At 37.2% G+C, this 25740-nt stretch overlaps 1 protein-coding gene across 4 annotated transcripts in view; it reads right to left on the bottom strand.

Moving 5' to 3' along the window:
* Positions 1-25740, bottom strand: part of NOX4 (NADPH oxidase 4) — a 182257-nt gene that overhangs the window by 80059 nt on the left and 76458 nt on the right. For all 4 annotated transcript variants that reach the window (XM_069564778.1, XM_069564780.1, XM_069564776.1 and 1 more), the window contains 4 exons: positions 25036-25252; positions 22536-22700; positions 22357-22419; positions 981-1041 (listed from right to left, as the gene is read on the bottom strand). In XM_069564778.1, coding sequence (XP_069420879.1) covers positions 981-1041; positions 22357-22419; positions 22536-22700; positions 25036-25252 — 506 coding nt within the window. The remainder of the gene's footprint in view (positions 1-980; positions 1042-22356; positions 22420-22535; positions 22701-25035; positions 25253-25740) is intronic.

The raw sequence follows: 25740 nt of genomic DNA, 5'->3' as shown, positions 1-25740 counted from the left end.
CAGCCATCTCATCCATACCATGCAAAAGGTGATGCAGGAACTAGATTTGTGTGATTGCAAATTAAAAGACACTTGCTTCTTGGAAAAAAAGTTATGACCAACCTAGACATCATATTAGAAAGCAAAGATATTACTTTGCCAACAAAGGTCTGTCTAGTCAAAGCTATGGTTTATCCAGTAGTCGTGTTGGTGTGAGAGTTGGACTATAAAGAGAACTGAGTGCCAAAGAATTGATGCTTTTGAACTGTGGTGTTGGAGAAGACTCTTCGAGTCCCTTGGACTGCAAGGAGACCCAAGCAGTCCATCCTAAAGGAAATAAGTCCTGAGTATTCACTGGAAGGACTGATGTTGAAGCTGAAACTCCAATCCTTTGGCCACCTGATGCAAAGAACTGACTTATTGGAAAAGACCCTGATGCTGGGAAAGATTGAAGGTGAGAGAAGGGGACGACAGAGGATGAGATGGTTGGGCGGCATCACCAACTCAGTGGACATGAGTTTGGGTAAACTCCAGGAGTTGGTGGTGGGCAGGGAGGCCTGGTGTGCTGCAGTCCATGGGGTTGCAGAGTTGGACATGACTGAGCAACTGAACTGAACTGAATCCTAGGTGTTGAATATTTTGAAAGTAAATACACTAATTTTAAAATGACATTCACTAAAACATACATTTCAATGTTCGCACTGTTGCCAGTACATCTGACAAGCAGGCAGAAAGCTATGATTTACAATCACATGAACAACACACTATTAACAATGACTGATATCCAAGGTATTCCAATTCCAAAAATACATCTTACAAGGAAAAAAAAAAAAAACACTTGAATATCAAAAATGTGCAAGCAAAGAAGGAAAACAAAACAACAGCTTGAGAACATGCATACATTTCTAAACATGCTGGTCGTTCCATTAGTTAAACATTAAAATTATCGTATGGCCTACTACTGTCAAAGCATATATTTTAAAACTCTATGTTCTACATACCTGTCCAGTCTCCTACTATCTTAAGGTGGACCCCAAATGTTGCTTTGGTTTCAGTAGGACACTAAAAAATAAATAAATACTGGAATCAATTCTGAATAATAATTATGTATTACCAGACTGTGATTCAATTACTACTTTTATTCTCATAGCATATCTCCAAAATCAATAGAAAATAGAAAGGAACGGAGTAAAAATCTATACAGATCCTCATTAGTGGGGGGAAAATAAAGCAATGCCAAGGAGTCAATAAGACAATACCCATTTCTCTAAAAACCCATACATATTTATATAAAACAAAACAATACACATAGCCTAAAACTGCTAGTGTATCTAAACACAAATCTTGCTTAAGTATCCTCTGAGTTGAAATATTTATGAGGACATAGCTTTTAACCACAAAGGAAGAAATGGAGACCAATGATTTTAGTGTCTTTTTCTTCACAGGTATTATTATACACTTCATATTCTAATAAATTTCAGTGAAATGAAAAAAAAAATTATCAGCATGACCTGATTTCATTATGTCCAGTGAAGGAACTCCTACTGAAAGAGTTTTATTTCATTCTCTCCCTTAATTCTCAAAAAAATCTAGAGTAAAATGTAAAGGTACCTGGAAAAGGGAGTGAACTGTGGTACTGGAGGTAAGAAAAAGTATCTGTGGTCCCATGTTTAGGAAATATAGAAAATAGCCACATAGCAAAAATGGGAGAATAATTTTCAGTTCACAATAAGAAAATGCAGAATCTCCTTTTAAGAATCCCAATCTCTTTCCACAATTCTAAAATTCAAAATTTCTCAAAAATGAGTTTTTTAAAATGGCCCATTTGGTGGTACTATCCAACTGAATTGATGGGAAGGTAAGGATGTGAGGTTAATGAACTTTTATACAGAAGTACTTTCCTAATGAAATACTCATTTCTTTAAAAATGCTGCCTCATGTCCTGTTAAAGATCTTATGTAATATATTAAATATGTATACTTTTTATTTTTTTAAAAGCCTCAAAACTCTGAATTCTGAAAATACGTCTAACATGAGAGTTATGGGGAAAGGATCATGTGCATGTGACTGCAGAGTGTTCACTGAGTACCATGGGCCAAAGGCACGGCCAAGTTCATTTCTAAAAGCTCATGATAACCCTGGTGAGTTGTCTTATATAGTTAAGAAAATTGAGTAGAGTAGATCCAAGACAGAGTTTGGATACAGGTCTGTCTGACTATATACTTCTTAACTGTGGCAGGCCACTGTCTCCACTAAAGCAAAGAAAATGGGTAAGGATTGCACAAGAAATCAAATGGAGAAGAAGGATAAAAAAGGATTTGTTGAAGATGAGTAGAATCAATGTGTTGTTGTTTAGTCAATAAGTCCTGACCAACTCTTTGTGACCCCCACAGACTGTAGTCTGCCAAGCTCCTCTATCCATGGGATTCCCAGGCAAGAATGCTGGAGTGGGTTGCCATTTCCTTCTCTAGGGCATCTTCCCAACCCAGGGTTTGAACCCTGGTCTCCTGCACTTCTCCTGCATTGCAGGAGATTCTTCACAGCTGAGCTCCTGGAGAAGCCCTTAGAATCAATGTACAACAATATAAATTAAAGAAAAATCTGGGCCGAAGTTAAAGCACAGATAAAAGAAAATGGCAGTGGCTCTGAGGGCCCTGTAATACAGAATGGGCTACATGAAGCAAGTTGAAGATCCTCAAGCTCACTGTGTTGACCAATTAATACAGGTCACATAAGGATGCTCTAAAGAAAAGAAATAAAGGAAGGTGAAGACACCATGGAGATAATGTAAAAACTCATCAAAAAAGAACAACAGATTGGAAGTCAATGAAAACACTAAATAAATAGGTATGCATCATCTGTTCATGAGAAATTATAAACTAAAAAGCACATGTTCAGGGTTGAGATCTATTGTAACTTGGAATTTCCAAACCACAATTTGACAGTCGGTGTTTCTAATAGGATTATTACTATGAATAGTAGTTTAAAATATTGAAGCACATCAAAATATTATAAAAATTATACTATTTAAATATATTGATACTATTAAAATTATATCATTCTATTTATAATTTTGACTCTAATAATTTTGACTCTTACATTACATTCTAGTTTTTAATAACTCCAATCAGTTTTGTCATTAGTAAATCTCTAAACAAAATGATGTAATCTCTAAAGACCACCCAGCACTTTGGCTTCACACTACTTAATGCCGGCCAGAGCCTCTGGAGTAAAAGCTGTAGCCGCCAGGAAGCAAGGCTCTCAGCAGAGTTCTAGGCTACCAATCTGATTGTCCACATGTCTCTTGATGTTTCCCTTACTGTGAATTAAATCTCAGGTTATGAAAAGAAGACTTAAGCCAAGAAGACAGAACAGGGAGCAACAAAGTTAGTCTTTGTATGTCTGAGTGTGCATCTGGCTTGATTTAACCTTATAATATATTCTAAAGGAAATGTGCATTTTGCCAAATATTCACATCTTGGTTCTCTTCTTTCAGTGCAGATCCTATGAATGATAACTACATATGATTTTAACATTCCCTCATGTCGTGTAGCAGCCTTTAAACCTCCCTCTTCTAAATGCTGGCCAAATGCATCAGAACAGCTTTAAAAGCTGATCTAGTTGTGACTAGAGGAAACTCAATATTGTTTCTCCCAAACTCTTGGGAATAATGCCGTTATAAATCACTGATACTTCCTCAAACTTGCTAGGAATTAAGAAGATAGATTTTAACAGAGTCTTTTCCCAATCACATCACCCCAAATTTGAAGGAGGCCAGAACAGAATAGCACACAGAAGGACTTCTGCATATGTGTTTTGAAACAATGACTGAAAATCTTAGAATCACGTCAGTGGCTTTCCACAAATAATGTTCGGATTCACTGATGTTGTCTAAAGCAGTGTAGAGATTTTTTAATGTTGTTTCACTGTCCTTTTAAAGTTGCTTAGAAAACTTCTGAAAGGGAATAAATAATATTCATATCTATGGTTGTCTTCTCTTAGAACATTATAAAGAAATATGGTGATGACAAATTTTTAATTAAAAACATTGAAGTAAAACATGTGTAATAAAGTTCACATTATTAAAATAAAAACAGATATTAGTATTCTTCCTCAATACACAGAAATACATTGATGAGAATATATAATATATTTAAAAAATATTAGCTCCTGGGAGGTAAACTGAAGACAGAGAAAATAACTCATTTCATACACATTTATTTAAAAATTATGCTTTTTAATGTTTATGATTTTAAAAATTTTTAAAGTTTAATTTAAAATATAAACATCAAAGAATTGCTGAGTCATACTTTAGTCTCACTTAAGTTTCCTAGGGGAAGAGAGTGGAGTATGGCTGATGTTGACCTTAATGTAAGTAGCAGAATAGTCATCACTTAGTTTAAGGAGAAGTAGATAAAGTGACAAGGAGAAGGCAATGGCACCCCACTCCAGTACTCTTGCCTGGAAAATCCCATGGACAGAGGAGCCTGGTAGGCTGCAGTCCATGGGGTCGCTAAGAGTTGGACACGACTGAGCTACTTCATTTTCACTTTTCACTTTCATGCATTGGAGAAGGAAATGGCAACCCACTCCAGTGTTCTTGCCTGGAGAATCCCAGGGACGGGGGAGCCTGGTGGGCTGACGTCTATGGGGTCGCACAGAGTCGGACATGACTGAAGCAACTTAGCAGTAGCAGATAAAGAGACAGAATTTGCAACAACAGCCCTGGAGGAATGTGTGCTTTGATATCCTGGAGAAAAACAAATGTTTTCTTCAAATTATTTGTTCAAAATGACATTGGGTTTCTAATGTGCTCAAATGACTAATGATTTTATAACTGTCCCACAAAAATATAAACAGATATTACATAATTATCTTACATTTGAGAACAAAATGTAAAAATGATGTCACTGCACAAGAATTTATCCAACATGGAAAAGAAATTTAAAAGCCACAATGGGTTTCTTTTTAAATCAAGAGGTTTGCAATAAAAAATAAAAATAATTCTAAAATGCATGTTATTATAGTAAGCATTAAATTTTTAATGTAACAAGTATCTTAAACCAGAGAAAATGATCACAGAATATGATGTTCTTTAATCATTATTGTCACATCTTTATTTTTAAATCTCTTTTCCAAAGCTCTAGCTTCACATTTTCTATGCCTGCTAGATAATTTCCACCTGAAATTCACTCTAAATTGTAACACATCCAAAATCGCTATTATCTTATTTTCCAAATTATCTCTTTCTAATTCCCATAGATCTGGACATAGAACCTACATCCTACCAGAAAAGAGGTTCAAATCTCAGAGTACTGCCAGGTATCTCTCTTCCTGCTAGAATTCAATCAACTTTCAAGTTCTTTCAAATCATACTACTAAAGAAAATGTCTGATTATAGCAGTCTCCTATTGATTAACCTTTCATGTCCTTCTATAGGAAAATACATTTTATAGGCTTCCCTGGTGGCTCAGGTGATAAAGAATCTGCCTGCAGTGCATAAGACCTGGGTTCAGTCCCTGGTGGGAAAGATTCCCTGGAGAAGGGGACGGCAACCCTAGTATTCTTGCCTAGAGAATTCCATGGACAGTGGAGCCTTGTGGGCTATAGTACATGTGGTCCCAAAGAGAGGACATGACTGAGCAACTAACACTTTCATGGGAAAATTCACATATTCTTTCTTTCCTACAGTCTATGACCAACCACATTTGTTCCAAACCCTTTCCAGTTTTATATTCCATTGTTTCTCTTTGATTCACTCTAACCCAGCTAAACCAACATGGATCAACTAGTATATTTTCTTTTTTCTTCATTTCCCCACATTCTATTAATAGTGAGTTCATTCCCATTTCTCATACTGAACACTAGCAATTCTTTAAGACTTATTTCAAAGGCCACCATTTTCATGAAGAAATCTCATTTTCCCATGCTATAAAAATTCTTAACTTCCTGAAATTCCAAATTACTTGACTTTTACATCCTTTATTATGATTCCACTTCTTCAATTTGGCTTAATTTTTTTTCTGGTATTAATAGACTTAAGTGTCTTGAGATCAAGAATTTTTTCTAAATCATTGTATATTTCACATCATCTTACGCTCAGCAGATATGCATTCAAGTATCAGTTAATGTAACACTGGAGAATTAACCTGAGAATGAATAAGGATTTCAACAATGGGCAATTCTTCTAAAATTTATTCATTCAACATATATGTTTTAAGTATTACAAAGTTACAGGAGCTCCTATAATTTCACAAATGAGGACTGTTCTAAAAGTAAGACAGGAGATAATGAGCCAAAAGTGAAAAATCCATCATAGTTAGTGTAACATCTTGACTCTAAACATTTTGACAAATATAACATTTCCATATTTACTGTTTTACTTGAAGGAAAAATTAGTATTTAGTCATATATTTACATGAGAAAATATGCTAAATATTAAACAGAAAGCTCCTGGAAATGTATGTAAATGAGATTTTCGCTAACTTCAATGGAATGTGTATATTATCTCAACTCCCTCAAAAAAAAAAAACCCACTAAGATAATAGTTTAAGAATATAAAAATATAGACAATACATGGGGAACAATACCAACAATGGAAAGATGTAAGCATATTTTGAAAGATAAAATGTGGATGAGATGGTGGTTTGGGAACTGACTGAAACAAATTTCAGAGCTGAAATCCCACTATCTTCAACAAGGGGATCACCTTGAGAACAAAGTCCATCCTTCCTACTTAAGTTTGGGGAAACTCAAGTCTTAAAGAGACAGTAGGAGAAAGCTGAGCTTGGATTTATATGATTTTTTTGTTTAAAGTGTCCATGTCTGTGTATGGGTTAACTTGATGTCCCCAGATTACCTTACCTCAAGCACAAGCCAGGCAACTCTATCCCCAGAAAACCAAACACCAGTTGGACCAGCAGAGGTGGGCCAAAAAGGGCTCAGGATGCAGGAACAACCCATACTGTGGAAAGTAGCGCTGAGATGTCATTCACTTGCTCAGGAAAGATTTAATACAAGTAGCCTAAGTGCCGTTTCACATTTACACCTCCCAAACTGAGCTCTATAAATCTTCATCATAACCTGCTCCCTCCACAGCCCTCCCTATCTTAGTTAGTGCAGCTCCAGTTGCTCAGACCAAAGCAAACAAAACAAAACCTTAATTCTTCTATGTCCTTCACATACCCAGTCTAACAAGAAATCCTGCTAACTCTAACTTTCAAATAAATCAGGAACTGCCACCAGCTCCACTCTGAGCATCGTCACACCCTGGTTGGATGACCTCAGTAGCCTCCCAACTGGTCCTCTGCTCTACTCCTTTCTCCCTTCATCTTAACACAGCAGCCGGAGTGACCTTGTTAAAAAGTAAGCCAGGGGATCTCCTTCCTCCACCCAGAGACCTCCATTGGCTCCTTCCTCTCTTAAAATAAAAGCAAAAGCCCTTGCAGTGTTATATAACCATACCAACTCTGACTCCTCATGACTTCTCTGGCCTTATCTCCTACCATCTTTCCTTTGTCTTAGTATATTCCAGACACACTGATCTCTGACCTCCCCAACTCACTCACACACACACACAAACACACACACACACTACACACAGAGATACAAGTCAACAGATATCAACTATAACTCAAGGTGAGAACTGCCTGGTGTTTGAACAGAAAAATGACATGATCTGGTTTTCACTTCAAAATGATCACCCTGGTTGCTTGTTAAGATTAAATGGTAGGTGAGTAAGGCAGATGGATGGAGAGCCACCAGGAGGCTATTGAGAGAGTCGTAGACAGGACCTGGGTGACAGCCACAGAAACGGTGAATATACTTTGGAGGTAGAACCAAGAAAATCTGTGGGTGGATTGTTGACTACGCTTTAAAAAAAAAAAAAGACAAAAGTCAAGAACAATGTCCAGATTTTCAACTTAAGTAACCTGGACAACTGAGCTGGTATTAACTGAAGTAGGAGAAGATAAATAAAGATTAGTTCAATTTTAGAAATGTTAATTCATGATGCCTGTTAGACACCAGAGTGGAAGTTCCTTGTAGACAACTGAATATAGGTTCTTGAATTTCAGAGGTGGGGCCTGGGCTGGAGATATAAATTTGGAAGATGATAGTATACAGATAATATCAAGATTAGATAAGACCATTAAAGAAATGAATCTAGCTGGAGAGAAAAAGAAATTCAAGGAATGGACACTGGAATGTTCTTATATTTAGAGGTCATGGGATGATGAGGAACAGCAAAAAAAAACAAAAGAAAACTGAGTAAAAGTACCCGGAAACCTAGAAAACAAACCAGGTGAGTGAATATCCTGGAAGCAAAATGAAAGCAGTGTGTCAGTAAAGAAGTCATCAGCTGGGCCAAATGGTGCTGAAAGGTCAATCCAGTTGAGGACTGGGAAATGACCCTTGGACCTAGAAATAACATGGGCACCATTGACCTCAATGTTTAAGTTGAGTGGTATGGGCAAAAGTTGATGGATTTAAGAGAATAAGAGGAGAAGAATTAAAGAAGTGAGAAATGGGGCAGTAGCTGAAAGGAGATCTGAAGTCAAGAAAGGATCTTATTGATCATTTTTTCTTTGGTACCTAAGTAAAAGGAAGCATTCAAAAACACCAACTGAATAAGTCAAGTTTAATATTAAACAACAGGTTTGCTCTGAATACACTGACCTATTTGAGTTCATATATCATGCAGGCTCACATCAGGCACTGAAAGAATATTTTCTCCAGGAAAAAAGTCAAACTAGAGCAATTAGATAATGTCAACTTTTCAGAGAATTCGGATACCCTGTTAAGTTTCCTGAACACTAGTGACCTTTTGGAGGAATTCCTATCACCGTGCCTGCTCTATGTTTAAGACACACTGTTGCCTTGCTAATCTATCATCTATCTCAGCTGAGTTTCTAATGTATCTAAGCATAAGATTTGTTAAACCCTAGAGAAAAGCAAATTTTAAGAGTCAAACAGATGAGACCAAGACCCAAGATCAAAACAACCAACGAAGACTTTCTGGTTTTATCTTAATCCATGGAGTAAAATAAATAATAATAATAAAAATAGTTTGCCAGTCTTAAGAAATCCATGGCCATTCTTGTCTGGTTTTCACTGAAAATGGGAAAGACTAAACCCAAGTGACTGGATGAAAGATGAAAAACAAAAAGCAGAAAAATGATGGGAAATGCAGGCATGCTATGTAAAAGTACAGACAATAACAAACTAACTACTAGACTTTCCTGTGACTCATGGAAAAATATGTGAAATCAGGTTATTCAAGCTTAAAAATAATGAATCATACAACTTAGAATACAGATGTCAGGAAAGCACATGTGTAATTTTGGATAAAAAAATAATGAAAGGATATAGAGATATTATGAAAACTTTAATCACTTACTACTATAAAAATCATATTCTGTATTATTTGAGAATTCACATAAAATTAATAATAATATCTACCTCAGTTAAACACTAAGAGATATTACACTCAGTAGTAAGCAATAGGTTTCATGCTTTCTTAAGTTTGGGCTTTTTAAAACTATCTTTGATTTATGCTTCAAATTAGATGAGAGCATTCCTTAATGCATTTGTTTTGGTAGAAAATCCAAACTTTGGTAATTACAGAGAACAGCTAGAAAACGCTTAAAAGATCAACCAGTTGGTCAAAAATAAAATGAGAATTCTACCCAAGATTTTAAGCCAATAAAGACTGAACAATGGAGACGAACCAGAAAACTTGAATTTTGACTTCAACTTTGTCACCAACTGTGATACTTTGGTTTCTTTGATTCTTTAAATAATTTATGCTTTAGGTACCTCTTCCCCGACAGCAGAACAAGTCAATCTGCTATTTGGACTACACATTTTTAAAGTTCAAGAACTTTCAATAAACTAGAATTTATACGTGTCTCAAGTTTAAGTTTTGAAAATAGAATTATCTCACAAAAGGTATATTTTAATACATAAATTTAAATATATATATCTGCTAGTCACTCAGTTGTGTCCTACTCTTTGTGACCCCATGGACTGTAGCCCACCAGGCTCCTCTGTCCATGGAATTCTCCAGACAAGAATACTGAAATGGGCTGCCATTTCCTTCTTCAGAGGATCTTCCTGAGCCAGGGATCAAGTGCGGGTCTCCTGCGTGGCTCCAATACTTTGGCCCCCTGATGTGAAGATCCAATTCATTGGATAAGACCCTCACACAGGGAAAGACTGAAGGCAGAGGAGAAGAGGGTGACAGAGGATGAGATGGTTGGATGGCATCACTGACTCAATGGACATGGGTGTGGGCAAGACACTGAGAGATGGTGAGGGATGGGGAGGCCTGGCGTGCTGCAGTTCATGGAGTTGCAGAGAGCTGTACATGACTTGGCACTTGAACAACAACAACATCTAAGTGTCACGTATAGTGGAAACTGCTGCACTGTTCAGGTCCTCCTCCCTTCTCCCTTTGGCCAGTTTTCAGGACTTAAACTCTCATCTCCCCTATCGCCTAGCTGCTAAAAAGTGTTGCCTGCTGAGTTCACCTCTGAGACTCTCCCGAGGAATCACCATTCACAGCAGAAAGCTTCTCCACCCATGTCTAAGCATCATATCCAAGGACTGTAATTTGGGAGTATAAGGATCTGTCCTCCTGACTTCAAAGAAAGGACAGTTCAGGACTACCATTTCCTCCTGCCCCCAGAGCTCCTGTGTGACCTGCTGAGGCCTCTGTCGCATCTATATCACAGCTGAACTTTTATCTTGCCTCTTCTGTCCCTCACTCCTTACCACATGTGGACCTGTGCCTGTGTGCACTCTAAGTCACCCAAGTCATGTCCAAATCTTTGCAACTCCAAGGACTATAGCGTAACAGGCTCCTCTGTCCATGGGATTTTCCAGGCAAGAATACTGGAGTGGCTTGGCATGACCTCCTTCAGAGAATCTTCCTGACCCAGGGATAGAACCCATGTGTCTTATGCCCCCTGCATTGCTAGGCAGGATCTTTACTACTAGCACCACCTAGGAAGCTCTTGATCTAAGCACACTCCCTGACAAATTTCTGGCATGCAAATCTCTACTCCCAATCTGTTTTCCTGGAAGCCCAACCTGAAACATCCAATCCTAAGGGCTAGTAAACCACAAGAGGCACCACCAGTCTTTCAAACGACTGTTTCTAAACCACTCTGTGGTCATAGCTCAATCAGTTATTTCATGATGGAGAAAGAAGCAAAAAAAAAAAAAAATCAATTTAATTCCATTTTGATTGGTCAGTCATTATCAGAAAAAAAAATCATAACAATTTCTAACTGACTGAGAACTTACTGTGTACCAAGCACCACACTTAGCACTTGGTTAAATCTTTTAAATTCATATTCAGAGCTATATTGTTGTTCAGTCACTGAGTCATGTCCAACACTTTGAGACCCCATGAACTGCAGCAAAACAGGTTTCCCCTGTCATTCACTATCTCCCAGAGTTTGCTCATACTCATGTCTATTGAGGAGGTGATGTCATCCAATCATCTCATCCTCTGTCATCCCCTTCTCCTCCCATTTTCAATCTTTCTGAGCATCAGGATCTTTTCAAATGAGTCAGCTCTTCTCATCAGGTGGCCAAAGTCTTGGAGTTTCAGCTTCAGCATCAGTCCTTTCAATGAATACTCAAGACTGATTTCCTTCAGGATGGACTGGTTGGATCTCCCAGCAGTCCAAAGGACTCTCAAGAGTCTCCTCCAACACCACAGTTCAAAGCATCGATTCTTTGGCACTCAGCCTTCTTTTTGGTCCAACTCTCACATCCATAAATGACTACTGGAAAAACCATAGTTTTGACTAGACAGACCTTTATTGGTAAAGTAATGTCTCTGCTTTTTAATATGCTGTCTAGGTTTGTCATAGCTTTCCTTCCAAGGAGCAAGCGTCTTCTAATTTCTTGGCTGTAGTCACTGTCTGCAGTAATTTTGGAGCCCAAGAAAATAAAGTCTGTCACTGTTTCCATTGTTTCCCCATTTATTTGCCAAGAAGTGATGTGACTAGATGCCATGATCTTAGTTTTTTGAATGCTGAGCTCTGGTTATTATTATTATCCATGTTTTGTAAAGAAGTAAACAGAGGATAAGTGTGTTAATTATCTTGTCCAAGATCATAGTATTAGTAAGTGGTGCATCTAATCCAAGTTGTTCAGAATTCCAAAATCTATGGTCTACACAACACACTCTGATCTCCATCAACTTTAGTCACCAAACATGTGCCTGCTGGTTGTACCCTGAGAGAAGGCAAGTGCTGTAGCAAAAAACAATCACAACATTCTGAAAAGACTGACCGAATTAGCATGCCTTCTTTATGTAGCAAAGTCAATGTCAAGTATAAGAAATGATGACGCACTTTAAGTAATGAAAACTCTAATCTTTGGGTTTCTATTAAACTGGTGCTCAAAACTTAGCTTTATTTTGACTGAAATTATGAAAAATACTACAGTGCTTCTGTACCTTATCTTTGCACCAACTTTTTCCCATTTTCAGTTGTAAAAGCATAATCTCCATCTCTATGAAGCCTTAAAAAACCTTCTAGAATTAACACCCAAAAAAGATGTCCTCTTCATCATAGGGGATTAGAATGCAAAAGTAAGAAGCCAAGAGTTACCTGGAGTAACAGGAAAATTTGGCCTTGGAGTACAAAATGAAGCACGTCAAAGGCTAACAGAGTTTTGCCAAAAGAATGAGCTGGTCATAGCAAACACTCTCTTCCAACAACACAAGAGAAGACTCTACACTTGGACATCACCAGATGGTCAATATTGAAATCAGACTGATTTTATTCTTTGCAGCCAAAGATGGAGAAGCTCTATACAGTCAGCAAAAACAAGAACGGGATCTGACTATGGCTCAGATCATGAATTCCTGATTGCCAAATTCAGACTTAAATTGAAGAAAGTAGGGAAAACCACTAGACCATTCAGGTATGACCTAAATCAAATCCCTTATGATTACACAGCAGAAGTGACAGATTCAAGGGATTAGATCTGATAGATAGATTGCTTGAAGAACTATGGACGGAGGTTCATGACATTGTACAGGAGGCAGTAATCAAAACCACCCCCAAGAAAAAGAAATGCAAAAAGGTAAAATGGTTCTCTGAGGAGGCCTTACAAAGAGCTGAGAAAAGAAGAGAAGCAAAAGGCAAAGGAGAAAAGAAAGATATACCCATTAGAATGCAGAGTTCCAAAGAATAGCAAGAAGAGATAAGAAAGCCTTCTTCAGCAATCAATGCAAAGAAACAGAGGAAAACAATAAAATGGGAAAGACTAGAGATCTCTTCAGGAAAATTAGAGATACCAAGGGAACATTTCATGCAAAGATGGGCACAATAAAGGACAGAAACAGTATGGACCTAACAAAAGCAGAAGATATTAAGAAGAGGTGGCAAGAATACACGGAAGAACTGTACAAAAAAGATCTTAATAACCCATGATGGTGTGATCACTCACCTAGAGCCACACATCCTGGAATATGAAGTCAAGTGGGCCTTAGAAAGCATCACTACAAGCAAAGCTAGTGGAGGTGATGGAATTCCAGTTGAGCTATTTCAAATCCTAAAAGATGATGCTGTGAAAGTGCTGCACCCAATATACCAGCAAGTTTGGAAAACTCAGCAGTGGCCACAGGACTGGAAAAGAGCAGTTTTCATTCCAATCCCAAAGAAAGGCAATGCCAAAGAAAGCTCAAACTACCGCACAATTGCCCTCATCTCACACACTAGTAAAGTAATGCTCAAAATTTTCCAAGCCAGGCTTCAACAGTATATGAACCTTGAACTTCCAGATGTTCAAGCTGGATTTAGAAAACTTAGAGGAACCAGAGATCAAATTTCAACATCCGCTGATCATTGAAAGAGCAAGAGAGTTTCAGGAAAACATCTACTTTTGCTTTGTTGACTATGCCAAAGCCTTTGACTGTGTGGATCACAACGAAATGTGGAAAATTCTTAGAGAGATGAGAATACTAGACCACCTGACCTGCCTCCTCAGAAATCTGTATGCAAGTAGAGAAGCAACAGTTAGAAATGGACATGGAAAAACAGACTGTTCCAAATTGGGAAAGGAGTACATCAAGGCTGTCTACTGTCACCTTGCTTATTTAACTTATATGCAGAGTACATCATGAGAAATTCCAGGCTGGATGAAGCGCAAGCTGGAATCAAGATTGCTGGGGAAAATATCAATATCCTCAGATACACAGATGACACCAACCTTAGGGTAGATGACACCGCCCTTATGGCAGAAAGTGAAGAAGGACTAAAGAGTCTCTTGATGAAAGCACAAGAGGAGAGTGAAAAAGTTGGCTTAAAACTCAACATTCAGAAAATTAAGGTCATGGCATCTGGTCCCATCACGTTATGGCAAATTGAAGGGGAAACAATGGAAACAGTGACAGACTTTATTTTGGGGGGCTCCAAAATCACTGCAGATTGTGTGACTGCAGACATGAAATTAAAAGACACTTGCTCCTCTGAAGAAAAACTACCACCAACCTAGACAGCATATTAAAAAGAAGAGACATTACTTTGCCAACAAAGATCCATCTAGTCAAAGCTGTGGTTTTTCCAGTAGTCATTTATGGATGGGAGAGTTAAACTATAAAGAGAACTATAAAGAGAGTGCCAAAGGAATGATGCTTTAAAACTGTGGTGTTGGAGAAGACTCTTGAGAGTTCCTTGGACTGCAAGGAGATCCAACCAGTCCATCCTGAAAGAAATCAGTCCTGAATATTCATTGGAACAACCAATGTTGAAGCTGAAACTCCAATACTTTGGCCACTTGATGTGAAGAACTGACTCACTGGAAAAGACTCTGATGCTGGGAAAGATTGAAGGTAGCAGGAGAAGGGGATGACAGAGGTTGAGATTGTTTGATGACATCACCGACACAATGTACATGAGTTTGAGTAGGTTCCAGGAGTTGGTGATGGACAGGGAGGCCTGCATGCTGCAGTCTATGGGGTCGCTAAGAGTCAGACATGACTGAGCAACTAAACTGAACTGAACTGAATCTCCACTTTAAAAATTAGATGAAATCCAAGCAACTTGAATTTGTGACCAATGTATATTTTATATATTTGTATTTTCCTTATATTGGCACACTATATTAAAGTAAGTATTAGACTTTTCTAGCAGGGGAATTTACTTGACTTTCAACTTTCCACAATATTAGAAGAGCTGAGTAGTGCAGACAATGTAAAACTTTCAATTGCATATTTCTCCTGAAAATACATTTTTATAGTTTCAGTAAATTTCTCTTTAAAATAATCATTATTTTTTGTTGACTCCAACATGTATGTCCTAAAGCAACAGGATTTTTAGAAATAAGAATGCACTGAACATGGCCATGAGTGAGGCAGGAGCCAGCCAGGGTGGAATAGCTGGCAACACACCTTTCAGACAGGCAGGTCTGTGTTTCTGCCTTGCGTGCGTCACCAATCAATTCTGTTATTTGATATCTTCGAGTCACATTATTTTCTGCATCATATAGAGTTAACAATACACATCTTTGGAATTGCAGAAGAATTAAATAACGTAATGTTTTCAAAGTTTAAGAAGGAACCTCTTAGGCATTTAATTAGTAGGTACTGTTATCCTTGACAAAGACAAGATGTGTATAAAATTTTAGTGGGGTTTGGCATATGGGAAGTCACTTTGTTTTGCTTTATTTTAAAGGAATCCATAAAGGAACTAGCCAGTGAAAATGCTTGAAAGGCATTCATTTTACATGTAAGTGTCAAACAGAAGTAACTGTACAAAAGAAGGAAATGGCAGGAAAAGACAGTAAATTAACATAATAGCATAATGTAAAATTTAGCCCAGAAATGTTTTTGCTTTACTCAAATTCATTTCCAGGAAGCAAGATGATTTACCGCTTTTCTTTTTTATGAAAACAGAAACTCCCTTAGGGGATGGTATGAGTGAGCCAGCTAGCAAAACTCCAAATCTGGGAGGGCTATAAGTCATTTCCTAAGCCGACACAAAATGCATTGTACACAGATGGTCTGATGAAAAGAATCTTCCTACGCCTTGAAAATTCTTTTGGAAGCCAAGTATTGTTGCAATTTAAAATATCTATAAGATTTAATTATTTTTAAAACAATCAAACCTTAAATTGATGTTTAATAGGGCATAATCAAGACATATTAAAAAAAAACCCCGATGTTTAAAACAAGGATGGATGTGAACATAAAACATACTTGCAAAGACAAGATCTATTTTGACCTACAGGTTGCAAGGAAAACCTAAAGATACTGAGAGCATTTGGCAAATGTTGTTCAGTCACTCAGTCATGTCCAATTTTTTGTGACACCATGGACTGCAGCACACCAGGCTTCCCTGTCCTTCAGCATCTCCTGGAGTTTGTTCAAAGTGATGTTCACTGAGTTGGTATGCCATCCAACCTTCTCATCCTCTGTCGCCCCCTTCTCCTGCCTTCAGTCTTTCCAAGCATCAGGGTCTTTTCCAACGAGTTAGCTCGTCTCATCAAGTGGCCAAAGTATTGGAGCTTTGCCTTCAGCATCAGTCTTTCCGGTGAATATTCAAGTTTGATTTCCTTTAGGACTGACTGGTTTGATCTCCTTGCTGCCCAAGGGACTCTCAAAAGTCTTCTCCAGCACCACAGTTCAAAGTGTCAAATTACCAACAGAAATTAGGAACAAGTAGTTTTCCATTGGTAGCCCTGAGAATGGGGCAGTAGAAGTGAAAAATGACCTGCTGGCTCTGACCGGATGTTCTCAGGAAACTGTTTGCATTTGTCTTTGGTGGTTCTTCCTCAGCCACCTCTGTCACACATACATTTCCCGCCCCTTTTTGTAGCTAAATAGTCATTATGACCTTAAAGATTAGACTCAGAATCTGACTGGAAGCTGGCTCTTTGACTGAGAGTCATGTCAGCCAAAGGATTTCTTGCTTCTCCTTCAGTTCAGTTCAGTTCAGTCACTTAGTCATGTCCGACTCTTTGCGACCCCATGAATCGCAGCACGCCAGGCCTCCCTGTCCATCACCAACTCCCGGAGTTCACTCAGACTCACATCCATTGAGTCCATGATGCCATCCAGCCATCTCATCCTCTGTCATCCCCTTTTCCTCCTGCCCTCAATCCCTCTCAGCATCAGAGTCTTTTCCAATGAGCCAACTCTTTGCATGAGGTGGCCAAAGTACTGGAGCTTCAGCTTTAGCATCATTCCCTCCAAAGAAATCCCAGGGTTGATCTCCTTTAAAATACACTGGTTGGATCTCCTTGCAGTCCAGGGGACCCTCAAGAGTCTTCTCCAATACCACAGTTCAAAAGCATCAATTCTTCAGCACTCAGCTTTCTTCACAGTTCAACCCTCAGATCCACACATGACCACTGGAAAAATCATAGCCTTGACTATGACGGACTTTTGTTGGCAAAGTAATGTCTCTGCTTTTCAATATGCTTCTCCTTAATTCCTCTTTTTCTTTTCTCTGCCTTTATCTTTCAAGTAAGAGATGGGAGGACAAGATAATCCATCTTTTAAATATTTCTCAAGGTAAGTCCCAAACACTGACTAGATATTAAGTGTTTTTCACTCTTTCAACAGATATATATTGTGTTACTCTGTGTACCAGACACTGAACTATGAATGTATCCTTCAAAAGGCTCCTGAATGTTACGGTCCAGGAGGAAATGTTAGTCAGTCAGTTGTGTCTGATTCTTTGCTACCCCATGGACGGTAGCTTGCCAGGGTCCTCTGTCTGAGGGATTCTCTAGGCAAGAATATTGTTGTTGGTTGCCATGCCCTTCTCCAGGGGATCTTCCTAACCCAGGGATTGAACTTGGGTCTCCTGTCTTGCAGGCAGATTCTTTAGCATCTGAGAGACAGCCATTAAACAAATAATTTAATGGCACTAATTGCCGAAGAGAATATGCAGTGTCTTATAAGAGGAAAAGGTCAAAAGAACGTGTGGTATTTGGGGTGTGAATAAATGGAAGGAACAATAATTGGTTCCCAGGGCAAAGAGATTAGTTTAGACAGAGAACTTGGAGTGAGAAAGTAAAAATGGGTTAAAAAAATGGGTGAGTAAAATTTAATGGGACTATTTCTTAAAGAATGTTTGAAAACCATTAACAGAGTAAAAGACATTGTGAATTTTTAAGTGATATATAGTAAGCACTATTTTCCAAACTATTTTAGGTCATTTTCCCCTTGTTTTTCTTAGGGAATCTTCAGAGAACCATGTTCCTTTAAGAGAACCGAAGAAGTAGAAGCAGCAGAAAGAATAAGGAAAAATCTTGTCTTAATTGAAGAAAGTAAGAGAGAAGAAAAACTATGCTGGGTACAGAATCCCAGGCATCCACCCTTTTCGCCTCATCCAACACATTCTGATGGAGAAGGAAATGGAAACCCACTCCAATATTCTTGTCTGGGAAATCCCGTGGATAGAGGAGCCTGGTGAGCTATAGTCCATGGGGACAGAAAGAGTCGGACAGGACTGAGCAGCTGAACAATAACAACAAAATTTTGAATCTTTTAGTCATATTTCTATACCTTGGGATTTCAAGGCTTCCTCATCCTTCACTATCTCCCAAATAGGGTTTGCTCAAATTCATATCCATTGAGTTGGTGGTGCTACCCAACCATCTCATCCTCTGCCGCTCTCTTCTCCTCCAGCCTTCAATCTTTCCCAGTATTGGGGTCTTTTCCAATGAGTCAGTTCTTCGCAACAAGTGGCCAAAGTATTGAAGTTTCAGCTTCAGCTGAATGAATATTCCAATGAATATTCAGGACTGATTTCCTTTAGGATGGACTGGTTGGATCTCCTTGCAGTCCAAGGGACTCTCAAGAGTCTTTTCTAGCATCACAGTTTGAAGGCATCAATTCTTCGGCGCTCAGTTTTCTATATGGTCCAACTCTCACATCCATACATGACTACTGGAAAAACCATAGCTTTGACTATGTGGACCTTTGTCAGCAAAGTGAGGTCTCTGCTTTTTAATATGCTATCTAGGTTTGTCATAGCTTTTCTTCCAAAGAGAAAGTATCTTTTCAATTTCATGGCTGCAGTCACCATTGGCAATGATTTTGGAGATCAACAAAAGAAAATCTGTCACTGTTTCTACTTTTCCCCCTTCTACTTGCCATGAAGTGATGGGACCATATGCCAAGATCTTCATTTTTCAAATGCTGAATTTTAAGCCAACTCTCCTGTTTCACAATCATGAAGGGCCTCTTCAGTTCCTCTTCATTTTCTGCCATTAGAGAGGTATCATATCTGAGGTTGTTGATATTTCTCCCAGCAATCTTGATTCCAGAGTGTGATTCATCCAGTCCAGTTTTTTTCATGATGTACTCTGAATATAAGTTAAATAAATAGGGTGACAATAGGCTGTCTTTTCACCTTGCTTATATTTTCCTTTGTTGTGAAGAAGCTTTTAATTTTAATTAGATCCCATTTGTTTATTTTTGCTTTTATTTCCAGAATTCTGGGAGGTGGATCATAGAGGATCCTGCTGTGATTTATGTCGGAGAGTGTTTTGCCTATGTTCTCCTCTAAGAGTTTTATAGTTTCTGGTCTTACATTTAGATCTTTAATCCATTTTGAGTTTATTTTCATGTGCAGTGTTAGAAAGTGATCTAGTTTCATTCTTTTACAAATGGTTGACCAGTTTTCCCAGCACCACTTGTTAAAGAGATTGTCTTCACTCCATTGTATATTCTTGCCTCCTTTGTCAAAGATAAGGTGTCCATATGTGTGTGGATTTATCTCTGGGCTTTCTATTTTGTTCCATTGATCTATATTTCTGTCTTTGTGCCAGTACCATACTGTCTTGATGACTGTGACTTTGTAGTAGAGCCTGAAGTCAGGCAAGTTGATTCCTCCAGTTCCATTCTTCTTTCCCAAGATTGCTTTGGCTATTCGAGGTTTTTGGTATTTCCATACAAATCTTGAAATTATTTGTTCTAGTTCTGTGAAAAATATGGCTGGTAGCTTGATAGGGATTGCATTGAATTCGTAAATTGCTTTGGGTAGTATACTCATTTTCACTATACTGATTCTTCCGATCCATGAACATGGTCTATTTCTCCATCTATTAGTGTCCTCTTTGATTTCTTTCATCAGTGTTTTATAGTTTTCTATATATAGGTCTTTAGTTTATTTTAAATAGCTCAGCTGGAATTCCATTACTTCCACTAGTTTCGTGCACAGTAATGCTTCCTAAGGTCCACTTGCCTTCACACTCCATGATGTATGGTTCTAGGTGAGTGATCACACCATCATGGTTATCCAGGTCATTAAGACCTTTCTGTATAGTTCTTCTGTGTACTCTTGCCACCTCTACTTAATACCTTTTGCTTCTGTTAGGTCCTCATCATTTCTGTCCTTTATCATGCCCATCCTTGCATGAAATGTTCCCTTGATATCTCCAGTTTTCTGGAAGAGATCTCTAAAAAGAGAAAGTCTTTCCCATTCTGTCATTTTCCTCTATTTCTTTGCATTGTTCTTATAAGAAGGCTTTCTTATCTCTCCTTCTATTCTCTGGGACTGTTTTCAGTTTGGTATACTTTTCCTTTACTTCCTTGCCTTTCACTTCTCTTCTTTCCTCATCTAATTGTTAAGACTCCTCAGACAACCACTTTGTCTTTTTGCATTTCTTTTTCTTTGGGATGGTTTTAGTCACTGCCTCCTGTTCAATATTATGAACTTCCATCCATAGTTCTTCAGATGCTGTCTACCACATCTAACCCCTTGAATCTACTCATATCCACTGTATAATCATAAGGGATTGGATAAATAACTCCTGCTTTTTCTTTAAACATTTGACACTTTCTCTCGGTTTGTGTTATTCCTTAAATACAAATGTCTCTGGTCTAGCCATCTTCACAAGTATGTGCCCTCAAGGGGCAAATTCACACTGCAAATAAAAATTATAATACTTGCTAACATATGCTTGATACTTTTCACATTCCAGATTGTGTTCTACGTGCTTTATTTGTAGTAGTTCATTTGAACTCATAAGGTGTGTGTGAATAGCTACTGTTTTTATAATAATATTACACTAAGAAATGAATGTACAAAAAAGATGAAGTAACTTGGCCAAGGTTTCCAAGTTTTCAACTTGAATAATAAACAGCAGTTCCAATAGGGGCTTTCCAGGTCATGCTAGTGATAAAGAACTGTCTGCCAATGCAGGAGACATAAGAGACACAAGTTCTATCCTGGGTTGGGCAGATCTCCTGGAGAGGGCATGGTAACCCACTCCAGTATTCTTGCCTGGAAAATCCCATGGACAGAGGTACCTAGAGGGCTACAGTCCATGGGGTCACAAAGAGCTGGACACGACTGAAGCAACCTGCAAACAACACAGCCAATTCCAGGAGAACTCCATCTCTAAACCTTAGCACGTCAACATGCTGTTTTTCTGGACCTCCCCCCATAATTTGTTCAATTGTGGCCCCAGTCTCGGTTACTTTTGTTAGAAACTGAATAAAATCTTAACCTCCATCATCAATGGAAAATATTAAATAAATTACACTGTGTTTGTACTGTGACATACAGTGATTAAAAATAATGAGGCATTTACAAATACAGTAAGATGGAAAGTTGTCCATGACCTATTGGTGAGTGAAAAAAGAAAACTTTAAAACAAAGGATCCAGCAAATGAATGGCAGACACCCATATATGCCAAAGAATGTAAGGAAATATCTGTAAGACTATTTGTCAAACTCAAGAACAGGACTTGGGAGTGGGGTAATAAGGAAGAGTTATAACGTGATCCTATATGCTTCTGAATTATTTACTTTTTTCATAATGGGTTCATGCTATTTGTATAAGGCAAAAAATAACATTAGGGAATGGGCTAACAATATTTGATGATACCATGATTCAGCTAGATTTTACTGCATTATTTGTTCTATTTTATTTTTCTGACTTTATTTTCCTTTTCCTTCTCCATACACAGCCTAGATGCCAACTACACTGAGCTTTTTCTTTTCTAAACATTTTCTTATGCTTCCATCTCAACCCACAGTACTCTAGTTCCTTAAATTTAATTTCTCTAAAGAAAATCATGCACATTTTATAATTTGGTACATATTTTATAAAAATAAGAGCCCAAATATTCAGGAAATTTTCTGCATTTTGAATCAAAAATATTTTATAAATTAAACATAATATTTCCTGAAGTTTAAATTTTTAGAAAATAATTAATAGTCACAAAGTTTCTGTCTAGGTAATTATATTTCTTGTAAAAAGATGGTTTACTCAAACATTAAGGATATTGTGACAGCCTTGAATGATTTTTAGAATGAGGTGGAGTGCACACACACACACAAAGAGAAAGATTCATTTCATTCTAAACATTAGAAAATCAAAAAACAAGTTTCTTACCATTGTGAGAGTAAATGGATGGTTTTCTAATGCAGACACACTGGGGCAATGTAGAATAATATACTAGAAAACAACAAACAACTTTTAAATGACCAAGAAAGAAGTTCAAATATCTTAATAATGCTAATTTTGAAAAAACAGAATAAGGGTATTTTAAAAGTTGCTGGACATTGACTCACCTGGCCAGGTCTTGCTTTAAAATTTTCTTTGACCATTCGGATTTCCATGACATCTGATGGATGACTTGTGACTGAGATGATGGTGACTGGCTTATTGCTCCGGATACACCTGTAAAGCCTTTCAGCACAATATAGGCACAAAGGTCCAGAAATCCAAAGCCAGGTCTAATGGAGAATTTTTGAAATACACTTTAAGAAATACTTGTGTTATAGGACTCTTTATATCCTGCCTCACTGCTTATTTGACACATTACAGTAATAATACAGCAATGATAATTTAATCTGTATTTGAAATAACAAAGTGTAAAGAAAAATGAGTAAAAAGCAACAGATGCTCACTGCAACTTATTGAAATAAGAGTAAAGTATAAATAGAAGGGAAAGTAATGTCAGGACCCTACCCTATCCTATAATATTATAAATACTGAGTTGTTATATCAGTTTATTGAATGCTTGATATTATCTGCTTGGGGCTGTGCTAAAATACATTATGTGCATTTTTTTTAATATTCACAATAACTCTTTGAAGCAATTATGGTCAGCCTTAATTTTCTGATGAGGAGAAGAAGAATACAAAACCAAATTATCTTGCCACTATCAAGGGTATAACTACCGTTAACAGGTAGTTTATTGTTTCATATATCCTTCTGGGCCCACAAGAAATATAAGTTGCATATATACAATATCTTTCTCTAAAAGAAGAAAGAGAAGTAAATCTGGAGTATTTTAGTAAAAAATGTACCAGTCCAATATTTGTTTAAAAAAATGAGAACCCTGGGCATTTTTAATGCACACAATATGCATGTATAATACACATATACAAAATGTATAACCAATGTGAAATATGAATATGTACATATTTTTAAGTATGGGCATACCACATGTGTCGTTCACAATTTACTTTTACATAATATAATATGAACAGAAGATACTATTTAGAATTTGGAAACCATAACTATTTTGCATGTATGCTGGAGGCATAACCCTGATCCCAGGATAACTGCATAGCCTGTGTGGTCAACATTTCTCCTACAACCACACACTTTATCTCCCTCAACACTTTGAAGTCCCCAACCCAAATGTATTTTCATGGTCACCTTTTAAAACCTAATCTATAGAGTTATTCCAGAAGGTCCTTCCTTCCATGCAAATCATGCCTGCTCCTCACATTTGTTGGGTTGGCCAAAAAGTTTATTCAGATTTTTGCATTCCCATCTTATAGAAAAACCCAAATGAATTTTTTGGCCAACCCAACAGTTAGGAACTGTGTGCAGAGTAAGCATCACAGGACAAACTCTGCAACTTTGGGACGGTCGCTTAGCCTCTGGGCATCACACAAGTAAAGTGGGACTCACAATACCTGCCTTCCCTAACCTAAAGGATTATGTGAAGCCAGAAAAGCTCTGAAGATTGTAAGGCTTAAAATAAATCTAGGGGATTGTTACTAATAAGAAAACAAGACTAACACACTCATTCCAAAGGCATCTACAAATCACTATCTTTTGACTCTGCTTTCTTCTTAAAACAGACATTCAATTTCACTATTTCCCGATTTTCATTTGATACAGACACAAAATACAGGGTGTAATATCCATGTAGGCAGCTCCCACACCTCAAGCGAAGATTATGACTCTTATCAAACTACTAGTTGGCTATGTAGGGAAGAAGTTTTCTAAGAGCAAGATAATTTGATTTTGTAATCTTCTCCTACATGTTAGTTTATAGAGGTTGGTCAGAGTATATTTACATATTTAAGCTGCAATTTCCTCATCAGAAAATTAAGGCTGACAATAATTGCTTCAAAGAGTTATTGTGAATATTTAAAAAATGCATATAATGTATTTTTAGCACAGCCCCAAGAAGATAATATCAAGCATTCAATAAACTGATATAACTCAGTATTTATAATATTATACATAATATTATACCATAATAATATTATACCATAATTTCCTCATCAGAAAATTAAGGATGATGGTAATTGCTTCAAAGAGTTCTCATGAATATTAAAAAAGCATACAATATATTTTAGCACAGCCCCTAGCAGATGATACTAAGCATTCAATAAATTTATTTTACAGCTTAGTGTTTATAATATTATACATAATATAATACTATACTATAATAATTATTATTAGTAATACTAGATTTTTCACTATTATTTTTCTTATTCAACGTACTTTTCTCAATGCATAAGGAATGTATCTTTGCCACCATTCTTACGGCAAGCACCAGTGCCACAATTTGCAAAGATCATATGATGAATTAAACAGGAATTTTCTATATTCTGTAATATCATAGGTCTATCTCATTGAATGGTAGGCTGCCTATTATATAAAAACAATACGTACGAATTTGCTACTGAAACAGCCTGAAACATTCTCTTCTGCAGGAATAATTGCCTTATTACCTTTAAAAACATGTTTAAATGTAATGTTGATCAATTTTTTATGGGAACATGGACTTTGCAGAGATCAATAAAGATATAGGACTAATCTGACCTGTGGAAAATTAGCTTGGAACCTGGGCTCTTCCATACAAATCTTCACAAATGTGTTCTGGGTAAGTTCATCAGGCTTTGAAAATCCTCCAGGAAAAGATTCATGAAAATGATCTGAGAGATGCTCTGGTAAATGAGTATTCTGGAAGTGGGTTCCATTAAGATTAATGCAGCCAGGAGGGTGGGTATCTAAATTAGTTTGATACTTCAGCAGCCCTCTAAAATTCATAAAAAAATAAAAACAAAGAGATAAAAAGGAAATTGAAATCAGAGGCACAGTATAATAAAATAACCTTTTTTCTTGTTGACTTCCACTACCATTTATTCAAGAAGTGCTTCTCATATATCTTATATAACAGTAATTGAGAAATCTTAAAAATCTTAGCAAATTCATTACAATAGAACTAAATTTAAAAATTTGGCCCTCCCCCAAAATATGCCATAAATACATGGTAGGGAAGAGGCATGCAATCTTTCCAAATATTATTGAATTTGACAGCTTTTATTTCAAGTCTATTAAGCATTTATACAATCACATAGAAGTTTTCACTTCAATAAACACTATAATATGAGTACTTTCACTATAGTTTCAAACACAAATGGAAAAGTACAGGGTTCATATTTGATTTGGCTAAGACGAGACAAAATAACCTGGCTGATTCACAGAGAAATGTTAAACAAACACAATAACAGAAACTGGAAACGT

This window comes from Ovis canadensis, chromosome 21 (genome assembly GCF_042477335.2).
Source record: "Ovis canadensis isolate MfBH-ARS-UI-01 breed Bighorn chromosome 21, ARS-UI_OviCan_v2, whole genome shotgun sequence".
NCBI lineage: Eukaryota > Metazoa > Chordata > Mammalia > Artiodactyla > Bovidae > Ovis > Ovis canadensis.
This window is presented reverse-complemented; position numbering and strand designations above follow the sequence as displayed.